The 17,096-nt window shown below is 40.1% G+C and overlaps 1 protein-coding gene across 1 annotated transcript; it reads right to left on the bottom strand.

The window, feature by feature from the left end:
- Positions 1-4,744: 4,744 nt before the first annotated feature.
- HYAL4 (hyaluronidase 4) lies at positions 4,745-16,537 on the bottom strand. The gene is made up of 3 exons (XM_007089193.2): positions 15,584-16,537; positions 6,763-6,852; positions 4,745-5,161 (listed from the first exon to the last, which is right to left on the bottom strand). Exons 1-3 carry the CDS (start codon positions 16,535-16,537, stop codon positions 4,760-4,762), a joined length of 1,446 nt encoding a protein of 481 aa, XP_007089255.1. The 3' UTR covers positions 4,745-4,759.
- Positions 16,538-17,096: the final 559 nt, after the last annotated feature.

Genomic DNA, 17,096 nt, shown 5'->3' with positions numbered 1-17,096 from the left:
TGGTTACTTTAACAGTTTTCCTACATGGGGTCAAAAAAAGCATGGATTATCTGAAAACAGAATCAGTATGCTTGTAATTTATGTATCCCCGTAAATTAGTAAAAATAAACTTGGTAGAAATAAGTCTTCTGTATTCTGCTGAGATCTGATGAAAAGATAACTACTTTAAATTTCCTTGAAAAGGGTTCAGGCTTCGATACTTCTTTGTGATATTAAGTTAGTCATTTCAATACTCTAAATCATACATAACTCTACTTCAAAATAGAGATAATATTGCCTATCACAGTTTTTATGGGAAGCAATATTGAAAGTACTTGATAATAATAGCTAACATTTGCTAGGGATTTTTTATGTGCCAGGTTTTATGCTAAGTATTTTATGTACTTGATTTCATTACATCTGTATAAAAAGACAAAAGATACCATTATTATCTTCCTTTTATAAAAGAGAATATGGCAGATTAGAGAGGCTAAGTACTTTGTTGTTTCCGTAAAGGGAAGTTAGGACAATCTAAAGAAGCTGTGGTCATTAAAGCAGCTCAGGATGTATATTTCCTTTCCAGAAGTGAGTCAAATTAAACAGAGTATCTAAAACTGGAATACCTGGAGTTTGATTGAACATAATTAGCAATAGTAGCCCAAATTAATTTTTTGAAATGCGTTGAATTCATAATCAAAGCTGAATGAATATATTTGGATTCCATTACAACCAGTTATGGTGAAAGAAAATTAGGCAACTCGGATTCTGGATTGGGCATTTTTTTTGTTTGTTATTGTTTTTTGCTGGGGGTGTGGGAAGTATTCTTTCTTTTTTTTTTTAAGTTTTTAATTTTAATTCCAGTAGAGTTAAAATACAGTGTTATATTAGTTTCAGGTATACAATATAGTGATCCAACAATTTTATACATTATTCAGTGCCCATCGTAATAAGTGTACTCTTTGATGCTTATCACCTATTTCACTCATCCCCTAACCCCCAGATTGGGTTCTTTTACAAACTGACTCTTTGACTTTGCCAAGCGATTTATTCTCTTCAGGCCTGAGATCTTCACAGTGGAGTTAAACTACAGATTTCAGAGGCTAATGTGCTAGGATTAGAATAGAACACTAATGCTTAAGTATGGCTTTGCAATAACTTACTATTAATGTGCAGAATTAAAAAAAAAACTTATGACAAATATATTGCTTCCACTGATTCAGATTTCTGAATCATTGATTGATTCATTAATTCTGGGGGGCACCTGGCTGGCTCACTTGGAAGAGCATGTGACTCAGACTCAGGGTCATGAGTTCGAGTCCCACATGAGGTGTAGGGAGTACTTCAATAAATTTAAGAAAAAAACTCAGAATACTTATTGGACATATACTATGTGGTAGGCACTGTAGCAAGTAGTGTTCTAGCAAATACTGAACACAATGAAGTTGTCATTTTTCTAGTTTACATTCTAGTAAGGGAAGAAAGAAAGAGACAAATATGTCATATACACTATGTCAGATGGTGATAAATGCTACCAACCAAAAAATAAAAGGAAGTTAATGGTGAAGAGAAGATCCAGCCCTAGTGCCTTCTTTGCTCTTCCTTGAATACACCACACCAGCTATCAAATGTGTACCAGCTGATTCATTTGCCTGAAATACTGTTCCCCCAAACATCCTCATAGCTAACTCTCTCTCATTCACACAGGATCTGCTCAGTGAGGCTCAATACATGAAAAATCCCATCCTTCCCCACTCTGCTCTCTCTTTTATTCCCCATAGATTTCATATCTAATATAAATTTCCTAATGGGGCACACCTGGGTGGCTGAGTCAGCAAGGATCCAACTCTTGATTTCAGCTCAAGTCATGATCTCACAGTTCATGAGTTCGAGCCCCACAACGGGCTCTGTGCTGACAGCATGGAGCCTGCTTGGGATTCTCTCTCCCCCTCCCCCCACTTTCTCTCTCTCAAAAAAAAATTTTTTTTAAACTTAAAAAATATTTTAAATTGCTAATTGGTATGTTTAATGTCCATCTAGATGTAAGTTCTAAGAAGACAAAGTTCTTTGTTTTGTTCAAGGATATGTTTCAATAGTACCTGATAAGTAATGCTTAATAAATTGATTAATGTAAAAACTGAATATTAGGTGAATGAATGAATTAGGAGGGTAATCTGGGAAATATTCTCTGATTAGGTGGCTAAGTAGTAAAAGCTTGACATTTAAACCTTAAAACTTGGGGCACCTGGGTGGCTCAGTCGTTTGAGCGTCTGACTTCAGCTCAGGTCACGATCTCACGGTCCATGAGTTCAAGCCCCGCGTCCAGCTTTGGGCTGATGACTCAGAGCCTGGAGCCTGCTTCCGATTCTGTGTCTCCCTCTCTCTCTGCCCCTCCCCCATTCATGCTCTGTCTCTCTCTGTCTCAAAAATAAATAAATGTTAAAAAAAATTTTTTTAAACTTAAAACTTAAGGCAAATTGTTGATTAAATTTTTCCACATTCAGTTGACAGACTATTCTGTGGCTTTAAAGATGATACTCAAATAATATCGGTGAGGATTATGAAATAGCATGAAAACTACTTACAACATGGTTAAGTGAAAAGCACAGGATGTAAAATTATGCATATGTCATTATTACAATCATGTAAAAAAAGTCTTTAGAAGAAATGCTAAAAAGAAATATACCAAAAGTTGCCAATATATGTTACAGTGATTATTGGTGACCTCCCTTATTTTTTCTATTTTCCAAATTTTCTATTATGTGATTATATCAACTTTGATTTGGAAAAAATCTTAATTTTTAAGAAGTTAATCTGTGTGGGGCGCCTGGGTGGCTTAGTCGATTAAGCGACCGACTTCAGCTCAGGTCATGATCTCATGGTTCATGAGTTCGAGCCCCGTGTCAGGCTCTGTGCTGACAACTCAGAGCCTGGAGCCTGCTTTGAATTCTGTGTCTCCGTCTTTCTCTGCCCCTCCCCTGCTCATGTTTGGTCTCTCTCTCCTTCAAAAATGAATAAACATTTAAAAAAAATTAAAAAAAGAAGTTAATCTGTGCAATGATATTTTTAATTCATAGTATTATAAAAGGTTTTTATGTCATTTTGTTTGTATTTCACATTTAGAAATTGGACCCTAACCATGTCAGTAACTTTGACAAGCTGGACCTGGAATTCAAACAGCACACCTGGGCTGCAAATGTTTCAAGAAAGGGAGAAGAAGTGGAGCAGGAGGCTAAATCAATTCTCATGCCTCCAAAATAGCATCATACCTATCTTGGGTTTACCTTCGGAGGAGATTTTCTCCAGGGGAAGGAAATCCTATCAATTGTACATGCCTCTCAAGAGAACACAGTGCATAAGTGGTTATAAACAGAACGTAACATCAGAAAGAGGAAACTACCCAAGACCCTGTGTTATCATAAGTGTTTCCATTACTTTGGTGATCAAGGGAGATACTTGAAGATTAGCAACATCTATTAAGAGCCAAAGTATGCATGGGACATGCTATTCCATTTACTGTGCAGAATAATTCACTGAGGTGAGAATTATATTATCAAATGTCAGCAAGAAAATGGGAAATATAAATAACTTGCCCAGAGTCACACGTCCAGATGGGTAATGAAACCACGATTCAAATTAAGTTCAAATTGACCTTATAACCACACTGCTCAAAACTTATATATGGGGTCAAAATATCAAATATTTATTGGTAGGACCCCTTCCCAATAGCACTTCTAGGTCTCTTAACTGTTTATTAAATATTTCTTTTAGTGATGACTTTTGCTCGCAAAGACACAAACCACCTTTTTATTAGCAAAACATCAATTTCTGGATCTAGAGCAATGTCAGTCTAGGCAAGTGTGGATACTATTCTGAAGCCTTTCACAGTATTTACATTGCCAGGGTCTGTAAGAGAAGGACTCATAGTGGGTGAGAGAAGCACCATATTAGAAGAGACGGCTTTGTAATGAATTGGGAACAGCTCCCCTTGCCTCAATCTCTGCACCCTTATGAGAAGTCACACCAGGACCTGGTTCTGTGCTCAGTGAGCTCAGGTGGGGAAGAGAAGCCCAGTGTGAACGTAAGGCTGGAACAGACACTCTGCATTTGGTCCTCTTCAGTAGACTGAGTGACCAGTTCATACCCTGCAGTGTCCTCTTTTGTTGAATCAGATAATTAGTAATCTGTCCTTAATGAATTGCTAGCCAGAGGGGCGCCTGGGTGGCTCAGTCGGTTGAGCGTCCGACTTTGGCTCAGGTCATGGACTCACGTTTCATGAGTTCGAGCCCCGCATTGGGCTCTGTGCTGACAGCTTGGAGCCTGGAGCCTGCTTCGAATTCTGTGTCTCCCTCTCTCTGTGCCCCTCCCCTGCTCACACTCTGTCTCTCTCTTTCTCAAAAATAAAGATTAAAAAAAATTTTTTTAAATAAATTGCTAGCCAGAAAAAACAGTCTTTGAAACCAATAATTAAATATATGTGTGTACACACACACACACACACACACACACGTTCATATAAAGACTAAAATATACTAGCTCCGGTTTAAACACAACTTAAACATTCCAGTAATGAAGAAGAGTGCATTGATTTTATTCCTGGATCTGGTTTCTCAGCCAAATCGGAGTCAAATAAAGCAGCATGTTCCTGCTTATGTTAAGTGACATACATAATGTCTACTTATGATACTTCTCAATGGATTTCATAAGAGAAAAAAACTGTCCTAAGTTTCCTCTCTTCTCTGAGTGATTACAGGCCATACAATTCCCTTTAAACTCAATTATCTCACAACCAACTGCTTTGATAACCTGCTAAAACCAGCAGGCATAGTGTTATCAGTGAGCCGGAAAAAGAGAAAACCCCAGAGCAGCCATCCAGCGTCTTCGTTTCTCTGCAGTCAGCTCCTTCGTATCCCTGATAACAGTGACAGGAAAATTTCTCCTCCATCACTTCCAGGTCTGTATCAGATGCTTTTCCTTTCACAGTAAATTCTCCATCCTCGGAGGCTTCTATGTGGTAATTTGCAGGGTTCAAGTGAAGGTAATCCGGAGAGTTCCATATCTTCCTTATGCATCTCCCGTTACTCTGGCAGAGGTGAAGGCTGCATACCTCAGCAGCTCTGGTCACGTTGACTATGTAGCGCCCTAAGTCAGAGCTCACATACTGCTTCACCTTTGTACAGTTACCCTAGAAATGCAGAAACAAACGGGTTTAGTGTTCTTTCTGGCACCGGGAGGGTTAGAACATCTATGCCCACGAGGCAGTTCTTTGGACTCGAGTGACACCTAACATCTTGGCGCCAGTGGTTGATCTCTTAGGCTCAGGTGCTGTAACACAGGGGATCTAGATCAGAAAAGATGAAAGGTCCAAGGGGCAGGAGATGGAACATTTGTTACACTAGGGGCTAAGCAACTGAACTTGCAAATGGGCCCCAGGGTCAGCATATAATGACCTTGCCTGCTTCCAATTTACATCTTTTTCTCCCTCTAGCTCCCAAGTTAATGCATGTGAAAAAAAAGAACAAACCTAAATTAGAAATCATGCCACAGCTGCTGTCCTCTGGCCACCTTTTGGGTGTTGTGGTACCTTTCATGGTTGTGTAGGAACCTGAATCCTCATATTCTACCGATTTATTGTCAACCTGTAGCTTCCTGGATTTTCCTGTTAATTATGCTCAAATATCAACTTCCCTGGGTTCTAGACTTCTAGAATTTGTGTATACAATTCAAACACAAGAAAGCTTAGAAGGATGACCAGATCATTTTTTTGTGATTCCATTATGTGTTCTAAACAGAAACCACCTGGTTTATGCACTTCCTGCATTAAACTTCCTGATGAAGTGCTTCTCGTGAGTCATATGGGCTGGAGGAGAACTATCACACCTGGAGAGTCAGGAATTCCTTCTCCCCATTTCTACCTAATTCTCCTATTGGACAGAGGAGACCTAACCTTATATTATCACAGCTTCATGAAAGATATCTTGGCAGCAACAAGCTGAGCCTTTGAAATTCTAAGAATAATATCAGCTCATCATGAACTTGCAAAAAATTCAATTTAACAAAGTTTTGAGGATACAAGTACTACAATTCCAGGAAAATGTATCACACTATAGAGATATAAACAAACAACATCTGGAAATACAGAAGAGATTGTGACTAATGTGAATTGGGGAAAACTAGGAAGACTTCTTCGAGTAAGTAAGATGTGAACTGGGAGAAATTTGAAGAGACATATAAATCTCATTTTAAACGCTCTTAATTTTTAGCTAATTTCCCCATAGAGGACAAATACGTTCAATGTGGAGATTAAAAAGATACCATCTGTTCCTTCTTCTCAAAATAGGATATAGCACATTTAATAGTAGTTAAATGGAAGGGCTTCGGAGTCAAACTCTGGTTAATGCCAGCTTCACCATTAACTAGCCTAACTAGATGTTACTCTAGTTGGATTTCCTCTCTTGTGTCTTCCTCTATAAATGAGGATGGTAGGCCCTACCTCATAAGGGTTATTATGACCAGTAAGTAACTTAACTAAGTCCAAAACAAAGAGCATTTAGCACAACCGTAGCCTATAAATGAATGGTTAAAAAATGTCAGTATTCTGATTACTATCTTAACAAATGTTAATAATATTATTGAGCACCTTCTATGTGTTGGGCACCGATTCGGACTTTAATTCTAAAGCTGGTTTATTGTGGGAGCCAGAAGAGTTCCAACTGGAGTTAGCTCTAGAAGAAAAGAACAAATACTTTAAATAATATTAACTATGCCTTTGAGGTACTGCCTTACCTCAGATGAAGTTAAGTTCATGTCTCCCCAGATAACAATGCCTGCAGCTCCCAAGGCAGCACTTTCTCCGATAGTACTGATTAGATCTTGCTAGATTGAAGAGAGTAGAGTTTATTATTCATTTGGATATAAAACAGCGTGCCAGGGATTAGGGTTGGAGGCTGAGTTCATTATAATAGGATGATTTTCCACTCTTTTTAAGACTTTATTTTTAAGTAATTTCTACACCCGTGGGGCTCGAATTCACAACCCTGAGATCAAGGGTTGCACATTTCACCAACTGAGCCAGCCAAGCATCCTTATTCTCCACTTTCTTAGAGTAACACACATATTGAATGAACCAAGGCTCAAAAATTACACTCCATAATCATATGGAAAAACGTTAAATATTTTTGAAGAAGAACTTGCATTTTGCCAAACAAGATATTATTTCGATGACAATCAGCCTGTAAATAGCCACCAGAAGCTGTTTAATCGAAGTCAACTAGGGGCACGTGCACACAAACCAGCCTTATGTACATGACCCAGAGTGTTACAAAAGTGTTTGCTTCTCTAAATGTGAAGAATACCTCACCTTCCTTTTGGCTAAATTCTCTTTCCAGTGTGCAACGCCCCCCTCCCCTTCCTGAGAACTTCCCCCCCCCCGCAGTGACTCAGAGGGGTTTTGTGTCACTTGGATCCCAAGGCCAGGCAAAGTAACATAGTATTAAGGACCTGCAGGCTCTGATTTGGTCCAGCCCTTATATTTGGTCTCTGAAATTATTTGTGTATCATTTCAAAGTATCTGATTTAATGGGCCTTATTTGTGATTCATCTAGTCGTGGCCTTTTTCTTAATATGGTTAAGGTAAACAAGAATAGAATCTCACCAGGGGTATTTGGGTTTTGTAATCCTAAAAGATTATTGTTTTAGTGTTTAAAGATTAACATGAAGCAAGGCCATTTCAGAAGGAAATTAGGATTTAAAGGTATGAAGTTGTGTTACGGGAACTGGTCTGGATCACCCGGCAGAAGAACCAAGCAGCATTCAGAGATCTTGGAAGGCAGGAGGAGGTTTATTTTACACTGGTGGGCTCAGAGGAGATCATTCTCCAGACGTTTGAGCCCAGAGCATCAACAGAGGGGACAATTTACCGTCTGTTACTTCTGCATTCCTCATTAGTAGTAATTTGGTGCCTGAGGCAAACAGGGTGGGAACAAGAACCTAGAAGGGAAGTCTTCAGGCAGGGGCTGAAATTTCCTTATCAGTCCTGTTGGCCATCATATAACGGATTTTTCCCTAACAGTTGTTTTTCTAATTTAAGTTCCTATGGTAGGCTTCCTAAATAAAGTTACTAAATTATAGTATACTCTCCCACTGTTTAAGATACTAAGCATTCAGGGATGCCTGGGTGGCTCCGTCAGTTAGGCATCCAACTCGTGATTTTGGCGTGGGTCATGATCTCACAGTTCGTGAGTTCAAGCCCCGTGTGGTCGAGCTCTGTGCTGAGAGTGCGGACCCTGTTGTCATTCTCTGTCTCTGTCTCAAAATAAATAAATAAACTTTAAAAAACAAAAAAAGATACTAAGCATTCACCTTTTACTCCAAGGATGAATTTCCACCAATTATATGCTGGAAAATGTAACTGGATGATTTGGTGGGAAATAAAACCAGAACTTTATAATTGAATTTTACCTGGGGCATTTTATATTAATATCGACACTTGAGAGATAAATCTTATCTGACACTCTTATAGTCCACTCAAATTGAAGTCTTTACAATCTCATTTTTTTAAGTTTTTTTTTTCCCTGGAAATCTTCAAAAAAGGAAGAGATTTTGGTTTGAACTAATTTCTCTTTCAGGCTCACATCTGTTTCCATTTCTGTGACCACAGTGTCTGCTGAATAGGTCAGACCTGACATAACAAGAAAGGAAGGAGTTTCATGAGGCTCTAATGAGTTAGCGGAAGTGAAATGGTTTTGAAGATTATCTATGATATGATGAATATAGGACAGAGGAGGAGCCAGCCACGTGGTGCCCAGAAGGAGTACTCTACTGGGTCCGTGTCCATTGCCTCCTTTGGCAAAGATATAATGGAGTAGGACTCCTCCCTCCACTCACTTTGAATGCAATGAAGCCATATTCACACGATGTAATCAGAGGGGTCAAAATCTCCCAATGGCCTTCCATGAATTCCTGTTACCTGTATGTTACACCCTTTCCAGGTGTCTTAGTTCTTGACTCTTCCAGTTTTTTTCAGTCTTTGTTCTCTTTGCTTTTAAGTTTTGGAGGTTTCTATTGAGATATCCTTTGGCTCAGAAAGTCTTTCCCCAGCCATGTGCAGTCTACTAAATAAACTCGTCAAAGACATTCTTCATTTCTATTACAGTGTTTTTGATCTCTAGCATTTCTTTTTGATTCTTCCTTAGAATTTCCATCTCTGTGCTTACATTGCCCACCTGTTTTTGCATGCTTTCTACTTTATCCATTAGAGCCCTTTGTATGTTCATTACAGTTGATTTAAGTTTCCAGTCTGATAATTCCAACATCCCTGCCATAGCTGAGTCTGGTTCTGATGCTTGCTCTGTCTCTTCGAATTCTGTTTTTGCCTTTTAGAATGTCTTGTAGCTTTTTTTTTTTTTTTTTGATGGCTAGACATGATTTAATCTTTTCTTGATAGGCAAATAGCTCATAAAAGGAACTGCTATAAATAGGCACTTAGTAATGTGCTAGTAAGATGTAGGGGGAATGGAAGGGTTCTATAGTCCTATGATTAAGTCTCAGTCTTTTAGTGAGCTTTTGCCTCTGGACTGTGAAATTCACAAGCTGATCAGTTATGTTTCCCCCTTCTCAGGTAGGATGGGGTTAGAGCAGGGCATTTGCCTTCTCCCTAGTGGAAGACTAGAGCCAACTAGAGTTGAGTATTTCCCTTCCCCTAGTTCACTTAGTCTCTGGTAAGTCCCCAGGGGGTTTGGCTCTGGTTAAAATAGCTTCTCCTGATGGCAGACCTTGTTAACAAGAATAAAAGGCTCTGGGGCAGCTGGGTGGCTCAGTCGGTTAAGCATCCGACTCTTGATTTCAGCTCAGGTCATGATCTCACAGTTCCTGAGATCAAGCCCCATGTCAGCAAGGAGCCTACTTGGGATTCTCTCTCTGCCTGTCCCCTGCTCTCTCTGTCTTCCTCAAAATAAATTTTAAAAAACTTACAGCAACAACAAAAAAGAACAAAAGGCTCTCAAGTATTCAAAATGGTTCTTTTCCTCCTCCTCCCTACGAGATGCATGAGATTTTTCTGTGATATTCACTGTGAGTACTTGATAAGCTTTTGGAGGTAGAACTCACAAAAGTATATCCCCCCTACCCATGACTGAGTCCCCTGGACTTCACACTGAGCCTCCAGCAATTCGTCAATTATAGTTCAGGTTTCCCAACTCTGGCAGTGGTCCCCACAGAGGTTTCTGACCTAATAAGCTGTGATTCTCTATACTCACCTATCTGCCTAACTTTGAGGGCAGCAATTGGCTCTGTGTCCTCACTTCTCTTTGAATCTAAGAGGGGTTGATTTTTCAGTTTGTTTTGCTTTTTACTTTTTAGGATGGAGTGGCAACGTCCAAGCTTCTTACCATGTTGAGCTGGAAACCCCAAATCTCCCATGAATTCCTTTGGGTTAAAGCATTGTTATCAGAGGAAAGAGGGAGACACAGCATTTGCATTTCATATTGATAGTTATTGATCCATACTCAGCAAGTAAGGAAGCTGCAGGTGTTTGTGGTGAAACCCACACCTTCCCAAGTTGATTATCAGTTGGGAATGTTAGTTTCTTCCCAATGTGTCCTTTAGCATCATTATCAGAGTAGAGTTTATTGGAAGGGATTCAAAATGGCAAGTCTTCATGCACATGTTGACTGGAGATGAGGAGTCAATGCCAGATATTAATGCAAATTTGTCTACCAAATTAGCCCACTGTCACCTAGCTGAGAGCAGGGTGTTGAATGAATCACAGAGCAGCTATGTTTGAGGACCAAAAGAGCAAGGGTACTTTTCAGTGAGGGAAGTCACAGGTAAGATGCCTCTGGGAATACACAGGGACCACATGAGAGCATGAGCCACATGAGGGATGTCATACAAAAGAAGAAATAAGACAATAGTGCATGATGTAACAGCAACAAATCTTCCAGGCCAGGTCCTAGTGTTTTCTCCATACTCGGGTTTCATTGCCTGATGCTCAGCACAGTGCATGTAAGGAAGGTGCCCACTGTGGGGAACTGGAACATCACTAATGAGCTTCCCTTGGTGCACCAGCAGAGGGAAGGTTAATTAATTTTAGAGAAAAACATCTTTAAATCTATTAGTCAAGAAAAGTCCTTTCATTATTTTTTAAAACATAGCATCAAGTTATATTTAGGTTGTGTAGATGTAAGTAGCATAGACAATCTTTCATGTGAAATAAGGTGCTAACTGCCCCTATGTCATCCCATCAAGCAATGGCTGCTGACTGAGATTCCATTCCTACATATTCCCTTTCCGAGTTTAAGGCTTCAGTACCTGTTCAAAAGTGACAGCTCTACCACATATATTTTTGTAGCGCCTCAAATTTTCATATACAATGTTCTCATTTGATTTTCATAATACTCCTGATAGGTAGGTAGGGCAGGTAATACTGTCCCATTTTATAGATTAAAACAATGAGGCACTGAGGTCTGACAGCTTAAGAAATTTGCTACTTATTGATAAATTGTTTTTCTAATCCTAACTATAGTAAAACCTTGGTTTGCAAGCATAATTCTTTCCAGAAACATGCTTGTAATCCAAAGCACTTGTATATCAAACCCTCCAGAGAGACGAAGGTTATTGTGTAGGACGACTTGCACCATCACTAATGGATGCTGACTATAGTTTAGTATTAATAAATTCTTGCCATATGTTCTATTTAATGTAACTGGAAATAAGGCAGCAGAGGAAATGGTCTCTATCTGCAGGTAGCCTGACCTAGAATGAAGCAAAGCATTCCTAAGCTTACTCTTGAAGGGAAAAGCAAAGAACTGTCCATAGGTACATTGAATTGACGAAAAATACACCAGTGCCAGTTGTGGGCACCTTCCAACGTTCTGAAAAATCACTGATTTCTGCCAAACAACGCAGCCTGAGACCGACCATCGGAGCATGGGAAATGACTGCCCACATCCCTGCAGAGAGAGAGAGAGAGAGAGAGACTGAGAGAGAGAGAGAGACCCATTGGCTCAGTTGTGATCATATGAAATTGGGCATCATGTACTACTCGTATGGCAAGACATCACTCGTTTATCAAGTTAAAATTTATTAGAAAAGTTTGCTTGTCTTGCGGAACACTCACAGAACAAGTTACCTACAATCCAAGGTTTTACTGTATATGCGTGTGTACACATGTACAAACACACACATACACACACACACTCTAAAATGCGGATATCTAGGTGCCTGGCTGGTTCAGTCAGTGGAGCATACAACTCTTGATCTCAGGGTTTTAAGTTCGAGCCCTACAGTGGGTGTAAAGATTACTTAAAACTAAAATATCTTTGGGGTGCCTGGGTGGCTTGGTCCGTTAAGCGTCTGACTTCAGCTCAGGTCATAATCTCATGGTTCATGGTTTCGAGCCCCACATCAGGCTCTCTGTTGTCAGCACGGAGCCCACTTTGGGTCCTCTGCCCTCTCTCTCTCTGCCCCTTCCCCACTCATTCTCTCTCTCACTCTCTCTCAAAAATAAATAAATAATCTTAAAAAGAATACAGTGCAGATATCTTTGAGAGGATTGGACATGGAAGCCATTATTAGTCACTTATGATTTGGTATAAATGAATATCAGGTTTTTAAAAATTTGTGGGCAGAATTTTTATGGAGAATACAGTAAAATGGTGGGTAAATTGAGGGTTTAAAACATTTGGAAATACCTTGCCATTCCGAAAGTTTTCAGAATGATACAGAATGAGTCCTGGGACTGCCAAAGAGAACTGTTGCTAGATGAGACCCTAACTGTTGTTCCTTCTTTACTTAGAACAAGTATTTCTGAGGCTGTGCCTACTCAAGGAAACTTATCTAGGTTTACAGACTGTGCAGAATGTACCAATAGTCTAAACTAATCTTTTGAAATGAACACTTTGTCCCTTAAAGTTTGTTGTTTCTTCCAAAAGTGAATTTATTATCACTAAAGATAGAAACTTGTTTGAGCCAAATATAGAAAACGAAACGAAGTTTCATAGAAGAAAGTAGTATTTAAGCTCCAGGGTCAAGACTATTTTGTAAAGATCTAGATAACTTTGTAAACCTACCAGGCAGTACTGATTTCCTATCATCCTTGATCATTTGTTGCTGACTTTTCTGGGAAGTACAAATACCAGTTCACAATAGAGATTTTTTTTCCCTTACTCGTCTCATTAATGGCATCCAAGGCATAGCATCTACCAAATCCTGATACATCGCGTCTTTTCCTCCTCTGAGGATTAAGCTGTACTCTCTAAAGGCACCATGGGGCACCTGGGTGGCTCAGTTGGTTAAGCGACCGACTTCGGCTCAGGTCACAATCTCGCGGTCCGTGAGTTCGAGCCCCGCGTCAGGCTCTGGGCCAGGCTCTGGGCTGATGGCTCAGAGCCTGGAGCCTGCTTCTGATTCTGTGTCTCCCTCTCTCTCTGCCCCTCCCCCGTTCATGCTCTGTCTCTCTCTGTCCCAAAAATAAAATAAAACGTTAAAAAATAAATAAATAAATAAAAATAAAGGCACCATACATGCCTAGTGGTCATGCTAAAGCCCTCACCTGGGTATGTCCTGAGCCTCCTCCTTTAGATATCTCACACTCAGAACATCTTTATATCTTAATACACGTTGGTGAATTGAAACTTGTAATGGTGGGAAAGGAAGAAGTGTGATAAACTCATAGTACCCAGTAATATCTTAAAATACCCATGTGAAAGCCTGAACAAGTCTCCAGTTTTCTTATCATAGAAAGTTTACACATAATTGCCCAAGTCCAACCATTAGAGTGGCATCCACTTTTAGATTTTTATCTCTAGAAGTTTCCATTTGAGTGACTACAGTAGCAAAGGGAGAAAAAGGGAGAGAAATTAGGCTGAAAATTCATCTATTTTAAAAGTTACCCTTATGGTTTGTGGGTAATGATGAGGTTTTTTGGGGGTGACAGTGGGGTTCGTGGGGTCCGGAGCCAATGACCAAGAAAGAATTCTTGAAGATGTCTTTGGTACAGAAAGGTGATTTTATTAAAGCACAGGGACAGGATCCATGGGCAGAAAGAGTTGCTGCCCCAGGACCATGAGGAGAGACTGGTTATATACTATGGAATTGGGGGTGGGGGGAAGTCCTGGGGAAGTTTCCAGTGAGATTTTCATATGCTAAAGAAGATTCCCAGGATACTGGAGGCCTAGCTATTGTCAAGCTAAGGCTGTTTTTCCCTTTAGGAAAGCATTAGCATTAAGACAGCAGGGAGTTCCTGGAGAAAGTTTTACTCTGCCAGCCTCAAGTATTTGTCAATGGGCTGCAGGTTATAAGGAAATTTAGTTCTATCTGCCATTTCCTCCTGCCTGTGTTTCCCACATCACTATGGAGGGGTGATGGAGACTTAGGTCCTGCAGACTATGAGCTCTATCAGTTAACCCTTTGTTTTCCCCCTTTCCTTTGTTCTTGGGCAGCCAGGAGTGCCTGAGGACTATCACACATCTCCCACTTGATTGGCGGGGGGGGGGGGGGGGGGGGGGGGGGGGGGGGGGGGGGGGGAAGGGAAGGGCTAAATCCATAGAGCCACCTATTTTTGCAGATTCACCCTTAAGCCTCTTGAAAAAACTTTTTTCAGTTTAAAAAAATTATTAATTATGGTAAACAGACACATATAAAATTTATTACCCAAACCATTTCTAAAGGTAAAATTCAGTAGTGTTACATATATTCGCATTGTTGTGCCTCACACCTTTTATGAAAACTGGTATTATACATGAAAAGAAAAACTTTTTTTTTTCTCTTGACCTTAGATGGTGAGGCCAGAAGCAAGAATGCTTCCAATTACACTTCCACATGTGTGAGCAAAGTATTCCATTTTATTTTTTAACGTTTATTCATTTTTTGAGAGACAGAGTGTGAGTGGGGGAAGGGGCAGAGAGAGCCAGAGACAGAGAATCTGAAGCAGGTTCCAGGCTCTGAGTTGTCAGCACAGAGCCCCACGCGGGGCTCAAACTCACGAACTGCGAGATCATGACCTGAGCCGAAGTTGGACACTCAACCAACTGAGCCACCCAGACACCCCTATTTATTTTTGAGAGAGAGAGAGAGACAGAGTGTGAGTGGGGGTAGGGGCAGAGAGAGTCGGGGACATAGAGAATCTGAAGCAGGCTCCAGGCTCCAAGATGTCAGCACAGAGCCTGAAGCCGGGCTCAAACTCACAAACCGGGAGATCATGACCTGAGCCAAAGGCGGACACTTAACCAACTGAGCTACCCAGGGGCCCCAAATTATTCCATTTTAAAACATCCTCCCTGATTTCCCAGCCTGTTTGCCACCAACCGTTTCAATAAAGGCCAATAGCGAGGGACGGTCATCAAAGCTGGGGAGGAGGCAATAATAGTTGTTATCACCTTTAAACCTTCCCTCCATACTATGTTCCTTAAAAGAATAGTTCTAAATAAGATCATTAAAATTCAGTTTGCATAAGTAAAGAGTCTAAGAGGATGGCTAGTCAAAGAATTAGGCTCCTTTCTAAAAGACCACTAATTGGGAATTCTTCAATGAACATAATTAACAAAAGAAATGTTTCTTTTAGAGTTAGGGAGGAAATCCCCCCCACCCTCAGCAAGGGGTGTCTTACCTTAGAAAGAAAAAATAAAGGTTCCTCCCTGTAGCCTAGCCTTGTGTAAACGAACACAGGCAGAGCGTAATCGTGGGATGTCATGGTGGAGATCCTCATGGATTCGTGCACCCGAAATTGCGAGAAGCGCAAAATGTTTTCGTTGTCTCCGAGAGATTTTTTGACACCAATAGAAGGATACAAAGCAGCACTGCTATTCCAGAGCCAAGAGAGCTCATTGTTTCTCAACACTTCCTCTTCCGGGCATGACCCAGTATAATTCGGGGCATAAACATTATAATTGTGGCAATCAGGATATAAATAATAACCCCATAGGCCCTTGGGTCTACTCTTCATTCCCAATTCGATGGTTTCCTTCATGAAAGCTTTTGCACTTTCTTCAAATGTTGCTTTGGCTAAATATTCAATATCAGTAGTTGATACATTCTCTTGCATATCAGAAATCAGCTTTCTTGACTTCTGTCTGTAGACGTCTTTTGTGTTCCAGTTACGGGCCCACTGGGGTCGCCAATATTCCCAGTCGATAACAGCAAGTCCACTGAAATCTTCAGCAGGGATGTAATAATTAATATCTTGGCCAGCTTTCTCTAGATGTACTTGCAAACTTATGTTCTGAGGGAGACCCCCATTAATGGGAACCCCCTGTGATGTATACCATGGATAGTATCCCAATCTGTTGACGTAAAATATGGTGACATTTTGTCCCCTGGCCTTGGCCAGTGGGCTTCCAATCACCTGAAACATTTTCAAATTTAGTCTTATATTGTATTTTATCAAACACTGATCCGTTGGAGCATTCCAAGCAGCTATGAAAGGTTTCCTTTGATAAATTGGAAGTCGGGCAGGTTTTAGAGAAGAGATAGACTTCAGAATAAAGAATATGAGCAGCCATGATGTGAGATGTATTGGTTGAACAACACAAAACCTTAATTGTCCTTCCGATAATACTTTCATGATAAGATAAAACCTTATCTTCCGCCTTAAGGTACTGTGGAAGACCTGTAGGGAGAAGTAATTTTCTATTAGTGATAATTTTGAGGAAAAAGACTCAAATACTGGTAGATTATTAGATTTTAAAGACGACTATACATAAATTGAGATACAGAAGCAAGTGTAGTGACTGAGTTTCCATTCAGGGGCAAGCAATGCAATTCAATAAAAATTCATGGAACTTCAGACCCTATGCCCAGAATACAAAGTGAATAAGATGTGGTTATTCACTTGTGGTTGCTCTTGAAAAAGCTTATGATCAAATAAAAATGTAAAATTATACCCATTATCATTTTTGAAAAGTCATCAAATCCTAGGCACTAAGCTTAAGTACTTTATAAAAAATTCATCTCATTTAATCTTATAATAACTTTGTATTATCTCACTAAGCCAAAAATGTTGAGATGCTTTCCCGGCCTTCCTTGCAGCTAGGGTGCTGATATGCAATCGCAGTCAGGATCCATCCTACTCTGGACTTTGAATTGAGATCTTGGGAATCAAAAAGCCTGAAAGGTGGTGGGGC

Source organism: Panthera tigris, chromosome A2, assembly GCF_018350195.1.
Source record: "Panthera tigris isolate Pti1 chromosome A2, P.tigris_Pti1_mat1.1, whole genome shotgun sequence".
In the NCBI taxonomy this organism is placed as follows: domain Eukaryota; kingdom Metazoa; phylum Chordata; class Mammalia; order Carnivora; family Felidae; genus Panthera; species Panthera tigris.
The sequence above is the reverse complement of the archived record's forward strand: the minus strand, read 5'-3'. Positions and strand labels throughout refer to the sequence as shown.

Excerpts from the sequence above, each read along its gene's own strand:
- HYAL4 (XM_007089193.2), bottom strand. The coding sequence starts at position 16,537 with ATGAAAGTATTATCGGAAGGACAATTAAGGTTTTGTGTTGTTCAACCA. Across the intron at positions 6,853-15,583 it reads CTTTATTTTTTCTTTCTAAG|CAAGATCTAATCAGTACTAT; the intron begins GTAAGACACCCC and ends TCTTCAATCTAG. Across the intron at positions 5,162-6,762 it reads TGAACTTAACTTCATCTGAG|GGTAACTGTACAAAGGTGAA; the intron begins GTAAGGCAGTAC and ends CTGCATTTCTAG.